This window comes from Anopheles coustani, chromosome 3 (genome assembly GCF_943734705.1).
Source record: "Anopheles coustani chromosome 3, idAnoCousDA_361_x.2, whole genome shotgun sequence".
Taxonomy (NCBI): Eukaryota; Metazoa; Arthropoda; class Insecta; order Diptera; family Culicidae; genus Anopheles; species Anopheles coustani.
In genome coordinates this window covers 5526081-5548613 of record NC_071288.1, presented here as the reverse complement: position 1 = coordinate 5548613, position 22533 = coordinate 5526081, and the positions used below count along the sequence as shown (strand labels likewise).

The window sequence follows — 22533 nt, the reverse complement described above, 5'->3', positions numbered from 1 at the left end:
AAACTGTTTTTAGCACCATTTTATTTTAAATTGGAATTCAAACTCCAAACGCCTGCATTCAACTCCCATTCTTGTCAATTTAAAAAAAACACACGGTGAACCTGTGGTCACAGCTTTCCGCAACCGCATGCGGTTGCGTTTTTGATCTGTCAAACGAGCACAGCTTTTTGCCAAAAATAATACTTTAATGTTTGAATATACCACTTATATGAGCATACAATCTCATTAAAGTCTACTAGGAACAATATTTACTGTTGACATATAAAAACGCAAGAGTCTGCGGCAAGAATCAAACTCGTTTGATTTTTTGGTACAGAAACCGCAAGGTCTTGCGTCTGCGGTGACAGCCCATGACAGCTCCTATCTCTCCCATGGGAAAAAACGCAACCGCATGCGGTTGCGCAAAGCTGTGACCAGGGGTTGACTCTAGTTGGCGTGGTTTGTCACGAACCACTAGGGAGTTTGTTTATGTTTTGAATTGATCCGATGTGTACAACGACGTGGTGCCTTTTGCATTAAATTTTAACACTATGAATATCGGTCCGAGCTATGCTTGGCGAAGAAATACTGCTACCCAATGCATGCCGGTGCTGCTTGCTGGAGGACAAGGATATGGTGTATGTGTTCGATGTGTTGGATGAGTTTGAAATGCAAATTAGTGATCTAATTGTCCGAAACGGTGCAGTAACGGTAAGCCATACACTTCGACAACGTAATCTCGAGGATATACAAACTATACGGGACAACTGTTTCTTAATTTTTAGATCATGGAGAATGATTGCTTCTCGAAGCACATCTGTGGCAATTGCCTAAACGATCTGGCAATAGCGGAGCGGTTTGTACGTCGATGTCAAAAAACACAGAACCTCCTGTTGGAACTTTCTAAAACGGAACCGGAATCGACGGAGTCGTCTGAAGAGAAAATGTTCATCGTGTTGAACCCCGATTCTTTGTATGTTGAACCAAATTCGCCTACGGGGGAGATTGAAGAAGACTGTGAAAATATTATGCTTACGGCGGACACAAAACATACCAAAGAACTGGAAGCACTCTTTTGCGACAGTAAGGTAGAGGGAGAGTTTGAAGTAGGCGAAGAAAATAAAACTGACCAACTTGAAGTCATCGTTTCGGAAGACATGCTTATGGATGAGGATGGTTTCATCGAGGCGGAAGCAATAGCAATCGACGATGCAGTGTACCACAATCTACTTCAGGACACCCAGCGCAGATCCTCTGTTGAGCGAATCGAGGATTGTCCGGCAGAGATGATTCAGTTTGAAGAGCATTTTAGCGATAATGATACAGTTAGTATCGTTGAAAGTGAGTACAAATGCAGCGGAAAAGTGAAAAATGATTTTAAGCATAGCTGCAGCAACTGTGGGGCATCTTTCGTGACAACAAAAAACTATGCGCGGCATCTTAAAATACACAAGATCTTAGCGTGCCATGGATGTTTAAGGCAATTTACTAGGTATGATCTTATGCAGAGAGTTTAATTCAACTTTTTTTAAATTCTATTATGTTATTCTTATTATTTTTTAGCGAAAAAGAATTGGATTTTCATCAGCTCAAGTGTGTTAAAAGTGAAAGCGAATTGGAATCAAATGCCGCAGAACCAACGCTAATCCAAAATGACCAGGAAATTGCTTCAAACAGTAAAAATCCAACGAGTCCATCGCTTTCTCGAAGAAAACCTTTCGAGTGTTCTTACTGCAGCAAACGTTGGGTGTCCATGTCAGCTCTAATGGCGCACCGCCGTACCCACACTGGTGAGCGACCCTTTCATTGCACCCACTGTCCTAAACGGTTCAAAACGACAGGCGGGCTGGATCTTCACGAGCGGCGTCACACCGGTTCGAAACCGTACTCCTGTAGCGACTGTGGCAAAGGATTCGCCGAGAGCAGTAACCTGAAGGTGCATATGATGCAGCATACGAACGAAAAACCACACGTCTGCACCGTGTGCAATCGAGCGTTTGCGCGGGTATATCTCCTGCAGCTGCACCAACGGACCCACACGGGGGAGAAACCGTTCGGATGTGAGGTATGTGGGAAAGGATTTTCACAGCAAAGCGATCTTGCCGCGCACCGGCGCATTCACAGTGGCGTTCGACCATACGTGTGCAGTGTGTGTGGCAAGGGGTTCATCAAGAGTGCCGCCTTGACGCAGCACAAGAAAAGCCACGAGAAACATTTGCTCATAGGAGACATGGACGATTCGGAAGGAAGCTCTCTCCGGATGACCGAACAAGATGAGTTTGAGTCTTCGTAACGGAAGCGTGCTATAAGAAACGAATAAAATTGATCCAAGAGTGACATTCCTCTACTCAATTCTTTCTTTATTGATCAATGGTAAATCTGGTTTGCGTTTCGAATGCGTACTGTGCCTTACGAATTTCCATTCCAAGTAGAACCGCGCGAGTTCGTATAGCACCATTACTACGATCGTCGTACACTCAAGGATGACAAAGTGCGAGATGGACGTTCCAATTTCCAACCAGGAGCCTTCGTTACGCACGAGAAAGAAAAAGTTCATACACATGCCATCGCACACAATTAGGATGAGCGTGAAGGTTCTTCCTTTCGGTATCTGTAAATAAATTGCACATTTTAGAATGATACATGATGTTTTTGCCGATGCAGACACGTAAAAACACCTACCGAGTGCATGCTAATGATGGCTTTCAACGTACACACTACCATAAGTACCGGTATTAACAATTTAAACACGATCAGGCCCATCATAGTAAACGGCGAGAAAGTGCTTACGAAGCATCGTACGGAGTTTGGATCGAAGGAACTAATAGACGCCAGATTTCCCGTCCCAAAAAGCGAATTTAGTAGAAAAAGCATCTGCAATGGATAGACACAAATTTCCCTAGAGTTTAAGAGCTTTTGATTCAAATTTGATCTGTTTCCTACACGAACTTACAAATGCTAAAATACGACGTACATCATCGACTCCGCTTGGCTTGGAAGCTATTGTGATAGATGTACCTCTCTTAAAATGAAACAAATATTTTAATCTTACAACAAAGCAATGCTAATATCGTGATCGTGAAAGTATTTACCGGTCTCCATCTGTGGCCTTGATTTTGCTCCACATATATCCAACTATACAGAGTAAAACAGAAGCAGAATAAAAATAAGGGTTCGTAGGAAAGCGAAAGCATCATGTAAGGTCCACTGAGGCCACTAAACATAGCTAGCATCCGTTCAGTGACACTGGAACTAGCAACAAATGGCGATAGTATTCCTAAAGCTGCAAAAATAGAATGTAATGGTTTTAATTAGCAGCTTTTACGGAATAAATGTGTATCTTCGGAACATTACCGGAAAACACCCAGCACATCGTTCTGCTAAGCTGCGGCACAGCATGTGATCTTTCAATGCAGTTTATAATGAAAAAAATGTTGGCCGACTGGAGCAAATGCACCAACAGTTTGAACCATTTAAACTGCAATGGAGCTGTAGATTGCTTTACAATCGCCACATTGGCAACGGTCCAAATAACAATTGAGGCATATCTGAAAAAAATTAACAAAAATCTCTAATTTTGATTCGTTTCATTGAAACTAAAAAAAAAAACTTACAAAAAGTACACGTTCGCAAAGAATGTGTTTCTGACGGGAATCAAGAGAAACGCGGCTAGAAACACGTTTAGGGTAATCCAACGCCACTCCATGTGGTTTTGGGGATAAAATGATTTCATCAACAACACGCTATGAAACAATACGAGTGGCACAAGTGGCATTCGATACAGAAAACCCAGCACCTGAAATTTCGTCCCAGCAAATTCGAATTCGGTCTAGTTCAATAACGTTATATACTTACTCACCAATGCCTCAACGGCGCATATAAATTTAAAATAGTTTACGAAAGCATTCCAATTGAACAATGCCTTATAATTGCCCCATTGTGCACCAATATAGCCCCAAAGTGCAATGGGGACCAGGAAATATATTATTATCACGACGGGTGTGTTTTGTGCTGCATGAAAGAAATGTACATAAAATACAGTTTAATGAATGGGTATGGGTTGAATATTAAATAAATCAGATATCTTACCGATATTAAAAAGCAGCACAATCGTTGCAAAAATAAACGCCACATATGTTACTGCTCTATTTTCCGAGTGCCAGGCGGAAGAATCTTTGCTGGGAACCGTGAAGGTTTCTTGGGCGAGTATCAACAACCATCCCAACATTGTCAGCGTTAGTGAGAGGGACAGATGGGGCTTATAATAGCTTTGAAAGTACTGAATCGCTTCAATGGTTACATCCATAAGTGTTTCAGATAAATTTTGCTACAAACAAAACATAGAAAAAGGTATGTAAGCCAAGTGAAATATTTGGGCAAGTAATTGGTATCTCCTCTTACCACTTCGACATAATCCTTTCTGGTTGTGGCAGTCTCTATTTTTGCTATTAAATGATTGATCTCATGTTTAAGACTGTTTTGTTTGGGGTGTGTGAGCCATTGTAGCATTTTCCCTTCCGTCTCTCTTTGCCAATGGAAGTATTGCTGTAGTAGTTGGTCTGCGTTGTTCCGCATTGCCCAAGCTGCGTATTCCTTCACATTAGGAAAATATTGTTTAAATATACACTATGACTGTATACTTTGTCATGTACTTACCTCGGACACGTTTAGCATGGATCGGGGAAGCTTTCCGATGCTATTCTTCGGAACACTGATACCTAGTACTGCCGACATCAGCGGAGCAGCATCTGCTTGACGGATTTGATAAACTTGAATTTGATTGCCATCCAGCTCCAGCACATCTCTGAGGGAAGATAAAAGTTGTATGTTATACACGTTTAAACATAAATATATTCGTTTTCATTACTTTTCTTTCTGCTCAAATGGTTGAGATGTTTTCCAATGGTCAAAACCAGCGCCCCATGCTAGGAAAGGTGTTTCGGTTTCCAACGGATCTCCCGAGCCGTGCGATCCATGATCGGTCATACCGTGATCGGAGGTGAAAATGTACGCAGTTCGTCCGTCATTTCCAAAGCCCTTTTCCACGAGCTGAACGATCGATTCGATGCCTTTGTCCACGGTTTCTAAATTTTCCGTAAACAATCTACAAACAAATTGCCGATTATTTATAACTATTCAGTTGATGCTAACTCAGTTGAGACTAACTTTGATTGAGGCTTGTGCACGTGTCCAGCCGTGTCTAGGCCGAGAAGGTGTAGAAATAATATCACCTTCTTCCGATTGAACACCTTCTTTTGCGCTTCGTCGCTGGCCAGAAACTGTCGAACTCGATCGAACACCCATATGTCCAGCAGAGAAGTGTTTGCTGTTTGAGAGAAAATTTCATCACCACTGTCGTAGGTTGCCGTTTGGACGCGCCCTTTGATTGCACCATAAGAAAACATGTTGACGATATCTGGACTTCCCCAGCAGTAGCTCACGCTGGAACGGTTCAGTATTGAATCGAATTCCACCGGATTCTCTTTCCATCCTCTAAATACCGCACTAGGATCCTCATAAACACCTGAACACAGAATACAGTAGAGGGTCGTTTTGTTACACGCCGAAAAGCTCAAAATGTTAAACTACTTACCTCCCAGCAGAGCGGCATGACCGGGCCGCGATTCCGTGGGAACACGAGTGTTGGATACTCCGAAAACACCCACATTTAGCAGAGTCTTGCGAAGAAAGGGTGTACGCTCAAGGCTTCCTTTGAGGAACGATTCTAATCGCAACCCATCTGCTACGAATAATACTAGTCTAGAAAAACATTAATCATCAAAAATAGTTACATACTACAAAACCAGCTTTCTTACCTATCTGCAGGAGGTGTGTCATGTTCGTCACCGTCCGGTAATCCTTGGAGGATAGGTGATCGAAAATGTATGTAGAAAATGGAGAGCAGAAATAAAACGTGTATAAATATGGCTACAACTAGATTCATGATAAAGTTCTACGTGGCAAAGATTAGCTAGGGCACTTAAACGATAACACGAAACATTGGTTGGAGAGCCCAAATGCAACAGAAACTGATTATTAACAAAGAAAAACATTCGATTTAAAACACAACAAAACACACGATGATAACCCGGTGGGCCGGCTAGTACGAATAAGCCAGCTGTCAAACGAACAGCTGAAAAAAAATACAAATTTCTCAACAAATGTTCTTGCTGTTCTTCGAATTTTACATGAAAAAGCGTCATAATAAAATGTGTATTAAATTTTTTATTTGAACCAATGTGAATGTTGATTATTTTTCAATATTAATCAAAAAAACTCACAGTTACAAAAAGGGATACAATCATAACCGTTACGATCAACCTAAAAATACTACAAATAAAAACTTTTCGCAAAAAACTTTAGAACTGCTTGAAAAATCCCTGCATGGTTTTATTTCTTGTGAATGTTTGTTACTGATTGACTTATTATATTGCTGGCTTTAAAACTTGCAGCTGAGGTAGTTTTTGTAGTACAAAAATCCTGAGAAATGAGATTTCTTTTAGCACACATAAAAGTGCCTCTTTCTTCTTCTTATCCCTGGCATAACAAACGCCTTTGATGATCATGCCTGATATAGCGGTTACTAGACTTTACACTTTGTGTACAGAATATATTCAGTCCTTTCGAATAAGGGAGGGTAGGAATCTAGCATGCCTTCTGGGGGGTATGCCCCGAAGTATATGAGCAAAACTAGAATGGAAAAGTAAGTATGGTTGCACGATAGTGCCGTCTCCTTGCTAAAACGATAAGCTTATGCTACTTGAGATGGCTGTTTCGATCGATACGAGCAAAGTTTTCCCCTTCCGAAAGTCCATTTCAAGTAGAACCGCGCCAGCTCGTACAGTCCAACCACTACGATCGTCGTACACTCGAGGATAACAAAGTGCGAGATGGACGTTCCAATTTCCAACCAGGAACCTTCGTTACGCACGAGAAAGAAAAAGTTCATACACATGCCATCGCACACAATTAGGATGAGCGTGAAGGTTCTTCCCTTCGGTGTCTGCAATGAGTAGATAAAAAGTATTTGCATCATTAAGCGTGATTGAGTAGTTTACAAGGTGTAGTAATGGTAGTACAAAAATAAAACACCCACCGAATGTAACCCATTGATAGCTTTTAACGCACAAGCTAACATAAGTGCCGGTATTAACAATTTAAACACGATCAGGCCCATCATAGTAAACGGCGAGAAGGTGCTTACGAAGCATCGTACCGAGTTTGGATCGAAGGAGCTAATCGATGCCAGATTTCCCGTCCCGTAAAATGATGTCAGAAGGAATATCATCTGCAAGGGTTAGAAAAGTCATGAAATACAGTTTATTTTAGTTTTTTTTCAGCTCAAACTTACAAATGCTAAAATACGCCGTACATCCTCGACTCCACACGGCTTTGAATCTGATGCGGTCGATGAATCTCTCTGAAAAGTAAAAGAAATATTATATTCTAAAAGAAATAAAATTTACTACAATCGTGAAAAAAATCGCTTACCTGCTTACTACGCTGGGCTTCGCTTTGCTCCACATAAAACCAATTATATAGAGTACAACAAAAGCAGAATAAAAATAAGGGTTCGTAGGAAAGCGAAAGCATCATGTAAGGACCACTCAGGCCACTAAAAATTGCTAACATCCGTTCAGTTACACTGGAAGTAGAAAAAAATGGTGACAGTACTCCAAAAGCTGCAATAAAAAGGATGTAATGGGTTCAGTTTGGGGTTTTCATGGAATACATGAGCATCTTCGGAGTATTACCGGAAAACACCCAACACATCGTTCTGCTGAACTGCGGCACAGCATGTGATTTATCAATGCAGTATAGAATGAACAAAAAGTTAGCTGACTGGAGCAAATGCATCAACAGCGTAAACAATTTAAACAGCAACAGAGATGATGATTTCATTAAAACCGTAATATTTGCAACGGTCCAAATAGCAATTGAAGCATATCTGAAAAAGAAAAATATAAAAAAATTCTAAGAATGATACATTTTGCTTTACACTACATAAAAACATACAAAAAGTACACGTTGGCAAAGAATGTGTTTCCTACGGGAATCAAGAGAAATGCAGCGAGAAATACGTTTACGGTAATCCAACGCCATTCCATGTGGTTTTGGGGATAAAACGATTTCACCAACAACACGCAGTGAAACAACAGGAGTGGTACAAGTGCCATTCGGTACAGAAAACCCAGCACCTGGAAGTTGTAATTAATCAAATTACATTTTGATTAGATCTTGCCCAAATAATTCATATACTCACCAATGCCTCAACGGCGAACACAAATTTAAAATAGTTTACGAAAGCATTCCAATGGAAGAGTGTCTTAAAGTCTCTCCACTGTGCTCCAATATACCCCCAAAGCGCAATTGGGACCAGGAAATATATTATTATCGGAAGTGGTGTATTTTGTGCTGCATGTAAAACAAAGTCATGAGAAAAACTCGAATTAAAAAAAAATCAACTATCTTACCAATGTTAAAAACCAGTACAATAGATGCAAAACTAAGCGCCACGCATGTTATTGTTCTCGTTTTGGTTCGTTCGACTGCTGAAGAATCGTTGGTGGATACCACAAAGGTTTCTTTGGCAAGAATCAACAACCATCCCATCATTGTCAACGTTAGTGAGAGAAACAGATGGGGCTTATAATAGCTTTGGAAGTACCGAATCGCTTCAATGGTTACATCCATGAGCGTGTCAGTTAAGTTTTGCTAAAAAAAAAATAAAATAAGGTCTACAGAACCAGTGCAAATGTTTATGCAAGTAATTAATATCTCCTCTTACCACTTCGACATAATCCTTTCTGGTTGTCGCAGTCTCTTTTTTTACCATTAAATGATTGATCTCATGTTTAAGACTGTTTTGTTTAGGGAGTGTAAGCCATTGTAGCATTTTCCCTTCCGTCTCTTTTTGCCAACGGTAGTATTGCTGCAGTAGTTGGTCTGCGTTGTTCCGCATTGCCCAAGCCCCGTATTCCTTCACGTTGGAAAAATATTGTTAAATTTATAAGCCATCATACATGTATGCCTTGCTTTAAGCTTACCTCGGAAACATTTAGCATAGATCGGGGAAGCTTTCCGATGCTATTCTTCGGAACACTGATACCCAGTACTGCTGACATGAGTGGAGCAGCGTCGGCTTGTTGAATCTGGTGCATTGGAATTTGGTTGCCATCCAGTTCCAGAACATCCCTGTGGACAATTGAAATGTAATGCATAATTTTAAGATAAGCAATTCCTATTATTGTTGCTATTATCGATTACCGTTGTTCATGCTGTAATGAGTGAGTTGTTTTCCAATGGGAAAATCCAGCGCCCCATGCTAGGAAAGGTGTTTCGGTTTCCAGCGGATCTCCCGAGCCGTGCGATCCTTGATCAGTCATACCGTGGTCTGAGGTAAAAATGAACGCAGTTCGTCCATCATTTCCGGTTGCCCGTTCGACGAGTTGAACGATCGCTTCGATGCCTCTGTCCACGATCATCAAATTTCTCGCAAATAATCTGTAGTGCGCAAAAGAGGTTGATTAACTCTATACAGTTCAATGATTAACGCATCCGGCTCACTACATTCGCTTACTTCGAATGAGGTTTGTATACATGTCCAGCAGTGTCCATACCGAGAAGGTGTAGAAATAATATCACCTTCTTCCGGCCTAACACCTCTTTTCGAGCTTCGTCGCTGACCAGAAACTGTTGAACCCGATCGAACACCCATATGTCCAGCAGAGAAGTGTTTGCTGTTTGAGAGAAAATTTCGCGTCCACTGTGGTAGGTCGCTGTATGGACGCGTCCCTTGATTGCCCCTTGAGAAAACATGTTGACGATATCTGGACTTCCCCAGCAGTAGCTTACGCTGGAGCGATTAAGTACTGAATCGAATTCCACCGGATTCTCTTTCCATCCCTTAAATACTGCACTGGGATCTTCGTAAACTCCTGTCAAGATGCATCGCGGCAAAGGACTATTTAAAAACCGTTGCTATGACTAATAGGATAAACGTCCTACCTCCCAGCAGAGCGACATGACCGGGACGCGATTCGGTAGGAACACGAGTGTTGGATACTCCGAATACACCCTCTTTTAGAAGCTTCTTCCGAAGAAAGGGAGTACGTTCAAGGTCGTCTTTGAGGAACGATTCTAATCGCAACCCATCTGATACGAACAATACTAATCTAATTGAGAAAAAAGGGGACGTTTGTCATAACAGTTCTATTCTATAAAACTTTTATCTTACCTATCGGCGGGGGGTGCATTATGTTCGTCACCGTCCGGTAATCCTTGGAGGATAGGTGATCGAAAGTGTATGTAGAAAATGGAGAGCAGAAATAAAACGTGTATAACTATGGCAACGAGCAGATTCATGATCAAGTTCTAAACTGCAAAGATTCGTTTGGGCACAACAATAATACTAAACATGATTTTGGAAGCGGAAATGGACCATGAACCGGGTATTCTCAAATCAAAATAAACATATTCAAAACACAACAAAATAAGCGGTGACATTGTCTCGATGCAGTGTTACCAGTAAAAGTCGATATACGTTTTTGGAAAAGTCAGGGGCGGCCAACTACTCTTTAGTGCTGATAAGAAATACAATTCGTTTTCTTTGAGCTTTTATCACAAATAACTATAAACCATTTCGTGAGCGTTAGTCTTAAGAAAATATCGATCTTTATTCACTGTAAACGTTTGGCAATGCCTAAATCGGAAGCGCGATACTTAGCGTTTTTAAAGTACATTTAGTTTTCCGTTGTTCCAGGTTATAAGTAAAGTACCATAACGTAAGTAGAATTAACCGTAAACGATAAACCAAAACATCAAAAACACACTACAAAAGCATTTACAATAGCAGAGAACATCTATAAAAGGCCTTAAAAAATCCCTGCATGGCTTCAGTTAATGATTGTTCGTTGTTACATTGCTGTTGGTTGTTCCTAGATTTGGGGCACACCGTGAAAGAGGCAGTTGCGTTGCACAATAGTGCTATGCGATTGAGGTATGCGCTTCAATGCATTCACTGCGATGTCGTCTCTTTACTGAAGCGCCACGGATTCGGCATATCGTTCATGAGATGGCGGTTCGGATCCATACGGGCAAAGGTTTCCGCCGCGATACGCTTCAGAGATTCCGACTCGGATGGGCCCGTCGCATCGACCATATCCTTCAGTATGCTGTCTTCCTGCTGCAGCAGGTTGTGTGGCGTATCGAACTCCCGTGCGACACCAGCGTCCATCACCAATATACGGTCGGAGTCCATGACCGTGTGCAGCCGATGGGCGACGGTTAGCACTGTACAGTGTTTGAATTTCTCCCGGATCGTTTTCTGTATAAGTGCGTCAGTCCTGGAAAAGTAATTAAACGAACGAATAAGTAAATGACATATAAATCGGATGTCCCCTTAATATCCTTACTGTGGGTCCACGTTTGCCGTTGCTTCGTCGAGCACCAGTATTTTGTTGTTACGTAGGATGGCCCGAGCCAGACAGATAAGCTGCCGTTGGCCTACGCTGAAATTCGTTCCTCCCTCCGTCACCATGTAGTCCAAGCCACTGATTGACGATCGCAGCTCTACCTCACTGATTGCGCGCCACAGCATGTCGTCATCGTACAGACTGAATGGATCCAAGTTGTACCTGATCGTGGCACTGAAAAGCACCGGATCCTGTGGGATGATGGAGATTTTCGAACGTAGCGCTTCCAACGAGATCACTCCCGTATCGATGCCGTCGATCATGATGCGCCCATCGATCCGCGCAAGCCGGAACAGTGCGCCGATGAGGGAAGATTTGCCGGCACCAGTGCGCCCCACGATTCCCACCTTCCACGTCGGCTCAATGACCAGCTCGAGGTTCTTCAGCACCGGTGGCGTGCCCTGTTCGTAGCTCAGCGACATATTATGGAACTGGATCTGACCCTTCCACGGCCAGTCGCCTGGTGGCACCTTCGGAGGGTCCTGCTCCGATGGGATTTCCGTGTACTGAACAACGCGCTCGACGGCCGTCATCTGTTGGATCGATTCCGTCGTCTGTCGGATGCCGTACTGAACCATGCCCGTCAGTATGAGTGCCTGTGAGATGGCCAAACCGACGTTAGCGCTGTAAGTGTCTGTAATGGAGTGTCGCATAATTGAGTGTCATTTAGAGTAAATGAATTTTAGAATGCGTAAGAAGGACACACCATGTGCGTTGTATTGCATACTTACCTTGATGAAGTACGATGAAGCTAAACGTTACGCAGCCCACGAACGCCGTACTGATGCAATCCAACCAAAGCCCCAGTGCCGCATTGCTGGCCATTGTCAGCTGCCAGACGGCCGAGTGCACGTTCTGCAGATCATCAAATTCCTCTCGAATCTTTTCCTGCGCATTACTCGAACGAATGGTGGACAGCCCGGATAGTGTGGCCGAAAGGTGCGAGAACACCGGACTACGAGCTGAGGAAAGTGAGCACGATAGATGTGAACAGGTCCCCCATTCACAAAGGCCATTTTTAAATGAAATACTTACTGATTCCTTCCAATCGCTTCAGATCCTGTATCGGGCGGAGGTACAGTTTCAGTGCCACCGCGTACAACAACACCGCGCCGAGCAGGGGCAACAGAAGCAGTGGATTGACAATCGTGATCATCGTCAGGATTCCGCACATGACCAGCAGGATCTGGATGGCTTCAATCATAGCCTTCGGTAACAGCTCGTCAATCGCACCCATATCCTTCGAGAACCGATTCAGGATACGCCCGGATGGATTCGTGTCGAAGAAACGCATCGGGGCGGTCAGTATGCGGGCGAACATGCGATCATGAAGATTCCTCGACGCCTTCATGCAAATGTTGAAGAAAAGGTACCCACGGAAGATGGTAAATAGTACCACCCCGATTATGATCACGCCATAAGTGTACAGATAGTCAACGGTGGATGTGGGAACGGTGGCCGGGTTTATCAGCCGTTCCTCCTCTTCACGCGTCCAGTACGTGACAAAGTAATCCGATCCACTGACAATGGCCTGCGAGAACAGCAGCATGAACAGAGTGAACAGCAGCATGAGAATGTTTCCTCCGGACAGGAAGTACGTTGCCCACACTCGCCACGATATGCTGCCCTCGGCCTGATCTTCGGCAACTTGTCGGCCAAGATTTTCCGCCACGCTTGACTGCAGAATAGAGGGAGAAGAAAATGAAACCAATGAGTCAATGTGCAAGCGGGAGCAACATTGAACCTGCACACATACCGCACACGAGTTCGGTGTAGCTCCACGCAGTGAAATGGAGCTGCCTTTTAGTAGCTTGTACCCATCGAGGGTAACACCATCGATGAATGGAATCTCGTCCTCGGGAATTTCCGAGCTAAGCATATCCTCCTCTTGCTCGCTAGGGCTCTTGCCGCCACAGTTGAGCAGCTTCCCGAAATCGACCTTCCCGTTGGCGAGTTCAGTGTAGGTTCCCTGCGTAACGATCTTACCACCCTCGATAATCACGATCCAGTCGGCTTCCTGTAGGAAGTGCACCTGGTGCGTCACCAGCACTCGGGTGGCTTTCTGTTTTTGCGCAAGGTAGCCTCGCGGTCCGATCACCTCATCGAACAGATGCTTGCCGACGTGCGAGTCGACCGCACTAAGTGGATCATCTAACAGATAGATTGATGCATTGTTGTATACCGCCCGAGCCAGGCTTACACGAGCCCGTTGGCCACCGGAAAGCGAAGTACCCCGCTCGCCAACGACGGTTTTATCGCCATCGGGTAGTTGCTGAAAATCGGTCGTGAGAGCGCAGTGGCGCACAACCGCCTGATAACGCTGCCGATCGTACGGTAACCCGAAGAGAATGTTGTTCCGCACGGTGCCGGTGAAGAGCCACGGTTCCTGTGACCCGTACGACACATACCCGTTGATAGTGGCCGTCCCGTTTTGGATAGGCAACTCGCCCAACAAAAGCTGCAGCAGGGAACTCTTACCCGCCCCAACCGGCCCGATCACGGCTAGCAGTTTCCCGGCGCCAATCGAGACGCTTATGTCCTTTAGCGTCTTCTCGGTCGTTTCCTCCCAGCTGGCCGTCACGTTCTGCAACTCGAGTGCCGGTCTAGTCGGGTCTTCGGTTGACTGGTGCAACTCGTTAAGGTTTCGCTTCAGCCCGGACGTGCCGGACTGTGGATCGTGTTCCTGTAGCGCGAGGAATTCCTGGATGCGATCGATCGAAACGAGCGCCTCGGCACCGAGTGATACGGCCAGCGGGTAGAAAATGGCTGCCGTCAGCTGGAGAATGTTAAAGAACTGCGCCATTGGGAACACGATGTCGGCGGTGATGGCCCGACCTTCGATCACGCAGCACGCTATCGCGAGGAACAGCGTCGAGCGCTCCGTGAACACCATGGTGCTGAGGTAGATGCCTCGGATGTACGAGGCCCACCGGATCTGGCGTACCTCCTTCTTGCGCGCGATCGACACGACCTTGTGGAATGGTTTCTCCCACGCGTACATCTTGATCACCTGGATGCCCTGGATCAGCTCGTTCATGATGCCGACACGCTGATCCGTTTTCTTTGCCACACGCATCCGAATGATCGAGCTCAGCCGGCTGAGCCCGGTCTGTACGGGGATGGTTTTTACCAGCAGACCCACCACGCCGACGATCGCGGCCCATTGCACCCGACGCCAGATTAGGTAGCAGGTGAAACAAGCCTACAAATATAATGTCATTCATTAGTAGAAAACACTTTCTACGCTAGGTTCTCGAGTGCACCAGAAGCCAAACGCACCTGGAACGGCAGCACCCACACATAGTGCACGTAGATAAAGCCATAATCCAATCGGCTCACATCGTTCGACAGCAGATTGATCATGTAGCCAGCCGGCGTTTGTCCGGCGGCTTTCTTCGACATGCGAAGCGTTTTCCGGTAGATCACCGAGCAGCAGGCGATACGCATCCGCGCACCGATCAATCGCTCGCGCAGATCGGAGTGATGGCTGCAGAAGCATCCGAACAGCGTCAATAGCACCAACAATCCAGACAGCCAGAATGCGTCGTTCCACGCATGATGCAGAAAGTCGGACAGATCGTCGATCAGCGTCTGGTTGGCGGCCACTGCCGAGAGTTCATCGCCCACCGGAGGCAAACCAATATCAGGCAACACGGTCGTAGGATCAGCTACTAACAAACAGTGAAAGGGGAAAATTATAACAACACGATTAATTAATCACGATCACGATTAGTTGATGTGTTCGTTTTTTAAACAAAATCCATCAATAGCATGACATAAGCCTTGATAAGGTTAACAGGAAGTAGGTAAGCACGAATTGAATGATTCGCCCAAAACCGACTAAAAAGGTCGAAAGTTTCGTGCTATATTGAATACTTGCTTCAAAGAATGATAAGGTTCTTGGAAGCGTACATCTTCTATTCTGTTTGCGAAAGCAAAACTCAAAACTGGATTAATCAAAATGTCCTTTGCCGATGGGGCCTCGTAGAGCCAAGTTACACTTAACCTGTGTGTGTTTGCAGGTTATTGGATTTAATTTTTGTCCTTCCAACTTTGTTGCTTTCCGTAAATCTATACATTTTATAAAACTGATGATATGCCAATCAAATTAAGTAGTTTAACTTTTCTAACGATCTGAAAAATTAGTCTCTGCGAAGGATCTATATTTTTGTTTATTAAAAATTTCGTATTTTTAAAACAAATAACGGTCATTCACTAGCGCAATAATTTATTATCTCGTTAAAGAAAATATTTCTTCCATCCACTTTGTTGAAATTTAAAGAAAGATGGGAGGCTTCGAAATGCTGCTGAATCAACATACGTAAAACATTCCTCAGTAAAGCGGTAATCATAAAGAAGAATTAAACCTACCTTCTTCCTGGTTCGGGGCCGGTTTACCACCATCGAGACTGTTTCCGGCAGCATTGGAGGATGCTCCATTCACGTCACTGATTTTTCGCTTTCGTCTGCGTTTGTTAATCATTGCGGTCTCGTCGAACACGAGATTTTCCAGCTGCGAGCGCGTGGTTTGCGGTCCCATCATCAGCGGCATGGCCATCGGTGGCAGTGTGCTGATGAAGCTGTCATTAAAATTGGGCACCGCAACATGTGTGGAGTTGGTCGGTTCCTGAAACTGCACCAGCAGCTGGGCCAACACGACCGGCAGGATTGTTCTAAGGCGAAGAATGAATGAAGACGGAATATTAACAGAACTAACTAGCAAACGCACTCGCACTCTGGAAGGACTTGCTTGGCACTTACTTGATAAGGACGAACAGGAAGATGAGAAATCCATCAAACAGACACTGCTTGTAGAACGTTCGGAAAAGGGCATTCCGGAGCTTGGGATTCCGGTTAGCGATTCGAGCCTGCGATAGCTCCCGTTCCCATTGTCTGTTGGGAAATGAAAAAGGAAAAACAGAAGTGTGTGAGAAGGAGAAAGGAGAACCACACAACACGGCACTATCGATAGCGGCAAAAAGAAAAAGCAATCGAAAGCATGATCATTAACCATGCGGTGATGCACAAAGAAACTTTATTGGCGGCAAGAAAACTGATAATTCAACGACTGTGTAATGGTTTACGCATGTAACTACAAGTATCAATGCACCCGACATATACCATTGACCGCAATCGGTACGCTTGTTTTCCGATGAGGCAAGAATTTAAGTAGCACATGTGTTCTCTGTTAGATAACGGCAGGATTGATAGTAGTACAGTAATAACAAAAACGACTACCGTCCGAGCATCATAAATTACATTAAAATGTCAACGCTTTAGAGGCCCTAGCAACGGAAGGAAAGTACAATATTTTAAAGAATAAGGTAGTGCCCACCGATTCTATTCCGGTTGGCCAAAAACGGGTTCTATTGGGTATTGACCAACAGCACTTTTTTCCCCTCGAAACCATCTGATCGTCACCGGCTCATAAGTAGCTGTGATTGATTATTTCCACCTCTAATTCCTGGTCAAGGTTAGGTGGCCAACTTAGGTGCGATAAAAACTACTTCCAACTAGCACCAAACCCGAGAAATATATTTTACTAACACACCGTGGGTACAATCAATGTTCTAGAATCTATGTGTTAAATGTTAAAAGATTTACCATCCAACCGGCTCGTTTGTCACTCGGCTTATTTTTTTGTTTCCACAAAGATGATTGTAATGAAAGAAGAATCAAACTCAAAGTTGAATAACAACTAAAACAGGTTTTCAGGCGTGATATAAGAAAAAAAAGAGGTGTCAACACTTTGCTTCTTTCGGTGGACAGGTTCGCGATCGGGCGGGAAACCGGGCCTATTATTTTTATTCACCTTCCCATCCAGAAGATAGCCAAATGTTCCCCCCCCCCCTCCCCCTCCCTCTTTTGGGCCGTTTACATCGCCCGGCTGCGGTAGGTATTTTGTGGACAGGCAAGATTCAAGCACAATTTTTGTCCATGGGGCTCGTACTTGGTAGCAGCGCGTGTACGGCATTAGGATTATATTTTTATCTCGAAACCGGCGAGTGAGTCTTTTTTCCTTCTTCTAAGTACACAATCTTCAAAAACAAGATTCGTGTGTGAATCTCACAAAAAACATCTTAGCCCAGGTTAGTGACAGTGGACAACAAAGTACAGTTTCCAGACAGTACAACTTTGGTGCGTACAGCAGACGCAAATGCTTATCGTCCACGGCTAGCTGGCTTCGTAGGTCAGGAAAGAAATATGACACTAAACTTCATTGATAAACCGTGGCAGGACAGGCACGTGGGATCTCTGGCTGATAAGTCTCCAAGCCGGCAAATGTTCGGGAAACGGTAAAAGTAACCATATTATCCGTAAGAAAACGATCCGCATTGCATTATCAGGGCCAAAACTCAGCATAGCAGTAAAGTGGATAACTGTACTGGGTGAAATGTATAATGTACTCATTAAAATCACGTCCACGAAGGGAAGAAATCTTCAAAATGCAGTGAAAAGGAACAACAACATAAAACCAGTTTTGTGGTGACGAAAGTATTAGATTATTTTATTCTTATCTAAAAACAAAAAAAAAAACCAGGCATTTCCAATTCGAGGAAGTAATAACAAGCATACGATTGGGACTATGACTGTGTCGAGAATGGCCCATAAATGGTAAAAATTATTTTCGTTGCTCAGTTAAGAATATTGAGTTATATGACTGAGAAAAAATTTGATAAATTGGAATAATAAAAAATATAATTTTTTAATAAATGAAATTGATTCCTAATGGTTTCGATTGTGGTAAAAGTTAAGCAATACCCATCTCCCCTTGCAAATACTTACTCCTCTAACCGATCGCCAAGCTGCTCGGACCGATCCGCCTTCAGGCACTTTGTCAGATCATCCTTGCCAAGACCGCGGCGCGATCCACGGTAGAACAAGGGAAGCAGCCAGCCGAAGAGTAGCTGCGACAGGCAGAATGCTCCCTTGCGTGGGTTCCGCTTTACCGGCTTGCGGGAGCTGTCCATCGTCGTTGCGGTGCGTGGACACGGGGCAGCCGATAGAACACTAACTCGAGTACCGGCGTGCGTCCCCGCACGTCACCGGCCGTCGTTTGGCGCGAGCGGTTGCTGCTGAAACACTGATGCACCAGACACAGCAGCACCGTCGTAAGGCACATTCACCGGGTTCACTCTTGGGTCACGCTTCGGTCATCGCTTTTCGCACAACACGTGTGTTGGTTACTCGTGCATCACACACAAAAACACTATAAGGTCACTTCACGAATGTCCTTGCCGTAAGGTGGATCAGCGGTGGTCTGCCCTTCTTGAGCAATATGAGCCTGCCAATTGAAGATCACAAGAAAAAGACACCCGAACATCCAATTAATCACACATTGTCATGGACAAGAGGCACCGGAACTGCTAATTGCAACCTATGGAATATGCCGGTAACCATCCATTCACAATCCGATACTTTTTTTGTCACCTTCGATATCGGTGACCATAAACGAAAATGCAATCGATAGTAAAGTAATTTCCTCTAGTTCCGTTTTCCGTGTGTTTTCTTTTTTTCAATTTCGCGTTCCACCGGATGTAAAGCAAAGCTCAACGTGATGCTTCGCCTCGCTCACGTCCGGAAGATGATAATGTTATATACGATTTGCTGATTGGCGAAAAAACGTTAAATGACACTGAAAAATGATAAACATGAAAGCCATGGATGGTTGGAAAAGCTTCTCGTCATTGATGCAATAAAGTGTCCAAACGAGCACGCCAACGACAGCAACATAGCAGGCTCTGGGTTAACCGTGTTTCAACCGTGTGGGTCAATTAATGGTGTCAAATAATGTCTCCTTGATACCTTCAGAATACGAACCGGCTTGACCACCGGCATCAACGACGGCCGTTTCAATACCGATACTCTTCTGATTTTAAAACGTCGCTCCCGTCACGATGTCGGACGACGTGAAGCTAGTTCTTCACACGCCAAGGACAGAAACTATACTGGTGACAGTGGCACACGCTTCTTTATCGCCGGCACGAACTTGCACGGTTCGCCATCGTTTCTGGCCACTGATAAGAGTGGAGGCCAGCATCCACCAGCTGACAAACAGCCGATTCCACCCCAAACAGCGCTGTAACGCATCGGAGCGGATTAGACAACGGAATGTGCTGTTGAATGATGGCTTATTCATCGTGGACTCGCATGACGGGCAGATCCGGGCACCGTGAGGGAATCTATTGGTCTAAGCCCGTTGGTTTGGTTTTTCTTTTATACACTTCACTTACTATACGTTTTTTATACGTTCATGTTTTGATAGACTACAACGGGCGGGAATGTTGATTTTTCTTTATGTTTTTATATGAACCCAGGCCACATTCATTAAATGATAACGCAGCGCAATCTTGTGTAATGGAAGAACGGTCGAACTACCGACAAAATTGAATTCAACGGTTTTATGATCAGTATTCTTTAAGTTCAGGGACATACTTTATAGACCAGATGCAAATAATGGGGATTTGAGGGAAATGTTGGGAGAAGTTCTTCGGGATCAACGTCACATAAAGTACAAGATGATTACACCGTGCGGTGCAATGAACAGAGCGGTGTTAACCTTAAGACGCCATATATATGGCAGATAAGAACATCAGCATGGCAAGCCGGTGTTATGCTAACAATTTGCAATCGCAGCCAAATGCGCTTATTCGAATACCGGAGAATAGTTCATACACGAAAATCGTGCAAACGTTTTTGTGTAATGCAATCTGCTACACTCGACCTCTCGGTACAGTGATTGATAGCTTATTACAAGTGCGATGAACTGTGTCTATCAACGATAGGATTCCTTTCCTATAGGAACTCTTGTGCTGCTGGGTTTACGCCGCGATTAACATGTTATATTCTTCTATTTTTCAGTAACCAAACCACGCCGTACCATTCGATTGAAATTAGGCCATGTGTACATAGCCTAGTTACATGCCGTCATTTAGTTCTGATTTTAAATCCAGTTTATGATAAGAGTATGTTCGATAGAGCCCTTGTATTACTTGATGCTGGATCTTAGCAAACATTCTTCTTAGGTAAATCAACTCATTCTGTTGCCATTGTTCTTGAGTCCGCCCCTTGGGCACTTCAACGTCCACCGTTGTTGGTAACATAATACGACGGAACATTCCACCGCAAAACGAAATGGGAAAGATTTCCCATTTGTCGATCCTACCGTCCAACCAACCAACGTCGTCGAGCGTGTCGAACCGAATGTAATTAACGTGGATCACTTTGGCACGTGCTGTCCCGCCGTGTTTCCGTTGGTAAACGCTCCGGACGAAGAAATCATAAAAGTTCTTTCACTCTTACGCAACAAAATCCCTGAGGTTCAGCGTGTGTTTGCTTTACCGTAAATCTTCCTAAAAAAGAACTATGCAGCCCCAACCCCGCGGGGTCACACAATACATTCCAAAAATATTCTACTCACGAACGCGTGAACACCATGAGGAAAGTGCATATGAATAATAGCAACATATGTTAATGGTTCTGGGGATGTTAAGATTTTTTACTGTTCCGTGAATGCACACTGATCGTTGAAAGATTGATCGCTCCCCATAGATTGCATCGGGGGCGCTATGTTTACGTTTGTAGCAGAGATCGTACGCCAGCGTACGGTATGTGTGCCGCGACCAAGAATACACACGATCAAGCGTCGCTAAACACTTGGCGTCGAGAAGTGATTATCGGAGTAATTATCTAACTTTACTCGTTGGTATCACACAAGCAATGAGAAAGCAATTTATTGAAGGTCTACTACACTACAACATCAGCTGTTCATTACACTTGATCACCATGAAAACACTACATAAACCGTGAAATAGAGCGTATAGATTTTTCAACACAAACCGGACTACAACAGGGGACAGGGTTTGTTCTAGACGGCACAGTTGGAACGACCGTAATCCTTTGCGGTCGGAACAAAACTGTACGTGTTAACGCGAAGTATTGCAATCGTGCCGGCATTTCACGCCGGCTTGAAGTTGGTTTGAGTTTCCAGCAATTGAGGGTATTTTAATTGGGAGGACGGAAACGATACGAACTGTCAGATTTCTCGTCGCGGTCCCATACAAAAGGTAAACAACACCTTTGAAAAAAGCGAAAAAATGGCTAGCCGCGTCGTTTCGTTTCCGCGCATCGTCTCGACTCGTAGGTGGCGTCGTTTTGGATCGTAGAGACGGCCAGCCATTTTTTCGCTTTTTTCAAAGTGTTGTTTATCTTTTGTATGGGCCAGTGTCGAGAAGTTTATCGTTTCCCAATCGTGATACCCTCAAATATTTTGTTTATAAAAGCGTGGAGTTCAGTTCGCGTTGAAACCGGATTGAAAGAGCCGCCAGCTGTTATGAATCGTCTTTATGCTTTTTTAATTTCCTCAAAAACTAGAAAAGATAGATGGATCTAGAAAAAAGGATATATGGCCTTAGCAGCCGGTCCTTTAACATTAATAGAGGTCTATGTCACCAGATTAGCTTGCGAACGCCCAGGAAGCTGGATTCAATAGCCCTACTGGTGTAAATCCTCGACGAAGAAGAAGAAGAAGAAAGAGCCGCCAGCTGTTATTAATCGTCATTATGCTTTTATAATTTCCTCAAAAACTAGAAAAGATAGATACATCTTTTGTTAGACAAAGTTGTGTGTTTTGAAAAGTCCTTTCATTTAAGTGGTCACGTGAGAAAATCGGTTTAGCGATAATCAAGTTATTAGTAGATTTAACTATTTCAGCATAAAATCCCAAGGTTGTGTAAACATAAACAAACCGCGAACACTGCAGCATAACAGGTGTAGACTCCTACGCCGGTACACGCGGAACGTTATTTACCAATTGTTTGCGCTTCGTGTGCTTCGTTGTGTGTGTAAATTTTCCACCTTGCTATCAATTGTTATCTGACCGTTTCTGGTTCTTAAATGCGGAACAATCTATAAAGTGATTCACAAAAAAAAGGGTTTCTTGTTGGATGAAGGACCGCACCGGCCACGACATAACTGTTGATGTGGCCACATTTGTGAAGGCAGCCGCCGGTTTGATGTTCGCCAGTGAAAGAGGCTAAGAAGAAACCGCGCAAATAATTGATCAATTGTGCCTCTCTGG

The 22533-nt window shown here is 44.0% G+C and overlaps 4 protein-coding genes across 4 annotated transcripts; 1 reads left to right on the top strand and 3 right to left on the bottom strand.

Moving 5' to 3' along the window:
- The first annotated feature begins 535 nt into the window (after positions 1-535).
- Positions 536-2326, top strand: LOC131271371 (zinc finger protein 431-like). The gene is made up of 3 exons (XM_058272776.1): positions 536-690; positions 765-1471; positions 1543-2326. Exons 1-3 carry the CDS (start codon positions 550-552, stop codon positions 2270-2272), a joined length of 1578 nt encoding a protein of 525 aa, XP_058128759.1. The 5' UTR covers positions 536-549; the 3' UTR covers positions 2273-2326.
- Positions 2320-5950, bottom strand: LOC131271368 (GPI ethanolamine phosphate transferase 1-like). Its single transcript, XM_058272774.1, has 14 exons — positions 5796-5950; positions 5573-5739; positions 5146-5503; positions 4847-5083; positions 4636-4783; positions 4381-4572; positions 4069-4306; positions 3839-3990; positions 3594-3775; positions 3334-3527; positions 3072-3262; positions 2933-3001; positions 2662-2853; positions 2320-2590 (listed from the first exon to the last, which is right to left on the bottom strand). The coding sequence occupies exons 1-14, from the start codon at positions 5921-5923 to the stop codon at positions 2324-2326; spliced, it is 2715 nt and encodes a 904-aa protein (XP_058128757.1). The 5' UTR covers positions 5924-5950; the 3' UTR covers positions 2320-2323.
- Positions 5951-6196: 246 nt separating this feature from the next.
- LOC131271370 (GPI ethanolamine phosphate transferase 1-like) lies at positions 6197-10346 on the bottom strand. Its single transcript, XM_058272775.1, has 14 exons — positions 10217-10346; positions 9988-10154; positions 9560-9917; positions 9247-9483; positions 9027-9174; positions 8768-8959; positions 8454-8694; positions 8243-8394; positions 7996-8177; positions 7734-7927; positions 7471-7661; positions 7331-7399; positions 7076-7267; positions 6197-6982 (listed from the first exon to the last, which is right to left on the bottom strand). The coding sequence occupies exons 1-14, from the start codon at positions 10342-10344 to the stop codon at positions 6731-6733; spliced, it is 2703 nt and encodes a 900-aa protein (XP_058128758.1). The 5' UTR covers positions 10345-10346; the 3' UTR covers positions 6197-6730.
- Positions 10347-10631: 285 nt separating this feature from the next.
- LOC131260396 (ATP-binding cassette subfamily C member 4) lies at positions 10632-21361 on the bottom strand. The gene is made up of 10 exons (XM_058262101.1): positions 21294-21361; positions 18240-18738; positions 16215-16346; positions 15825-16126; positions 14733-15121; positions 13213-14655; positions 12489-13131; positions 12185-12415; positions 11394-12087; positions 10632-11324 (listed from the first exon to the last, which is right to left on the bottom strand). Exons 2-10 carry the CDS (start codon positions 18422-18424, stop codon positions 10997-10999), a joined length of 4347 nt encoding a protein of 1448 aa, XP_058118084.1. The 5' UTR covers positions 18425-18738; positions 21294-21361; the 3' UTR covers positions 10632-10996.
- Positions 21362-22533: the final 1172 nt, after the last annotated feature.

Excerpts from the sequence above, each read along its gene's own strand:
- LOC131271368 (XM_058272774.1), bottom strand. The coding sequence starts at position 5,923 with ATGAATCTAGTTGTAGCCATATTTATACACGTTTTATTTCTGCTCTCC. Across the intron at positions 3,991-4,068 it reads TGTGCTGCTTTTTAATATCG|CACAAAACACACCCGTCGTG; the intron begins GTAAGATATCTG and ends TCTTTCATGCAG. Across the intron at positions 3,528-3,593 it reads TTTGCGAACGTGTACTTTTT|ATATGCCTCAATTGTTATTT; the intron begins GTAAGTTTTTTT and ends AATTTTTTTCAG.
- LOC131271370 (XM_058272775.1), bottom strand. The coding sequence starts at position 10,344 with ATGAATCTGCTCGTTGCCATAGTTATACACGTTTTATTTCTGCTCTCC. Across the intron at positions 8,178-8,242 it reads TGTTCGCCGTTGAGGCATTG|GTGCTGGGTTTTCTGTACCG; the intron begins GTGAGTATATGA and ends TACAACTTCCAG. Across the intron at positions 6,983-7,075 it reads CTATCAATGGGTTACATTCG|ACACCGAAGGGAAGAACCTT; the intron begins GTGGGTGTTTTA and ends TACTCATTGCAG.
- LOC131271371 (XM_058272776.1), top strand. The coding sequence starts at position 550 with ATGCTTGGCGAAGAAATACTGCTACCCAATGCATGCCGGTGCTGCTTG. Across the intron at positions 691-764 it reads TCCGAAACGGTGCAGTAACG|ATCATGGAGAATGATTGCTT; the intron begins GTAAGCCATACA and ends CTTAATTTTTAG. Across the intron at positions 1,472-1,542 it reads TGTTTAAGGCAATTTACTAG|CGAAAAAGAATTGGATTTTC; the intron begins GTATGATCTTAT and ends ATTATTTTTTAG.
- LOC131260396 (XM_058262101.1), bottom strand. The coding sequence starts at position 18,424 with ATGGACAGCTCCCGCAAGCCGGTAAAGCGGAACCCACGCAAGGGAGCA. Across the intron at positions 12,088-12,184 it reads CTTCATCGTACTTCATCAAG|ACACTTACAGCGCTAACGTC; the intron begins GTAAGTATGCAA and ends ACTCCATTACAG. Across the intron at positions 11,325-11,393 it reads ACGGCAAACGTGGACCCACA|GACTGACGCACTTATACAGA; the intron begins GTAAGGATATTA and ends TTACTTTTCCAG.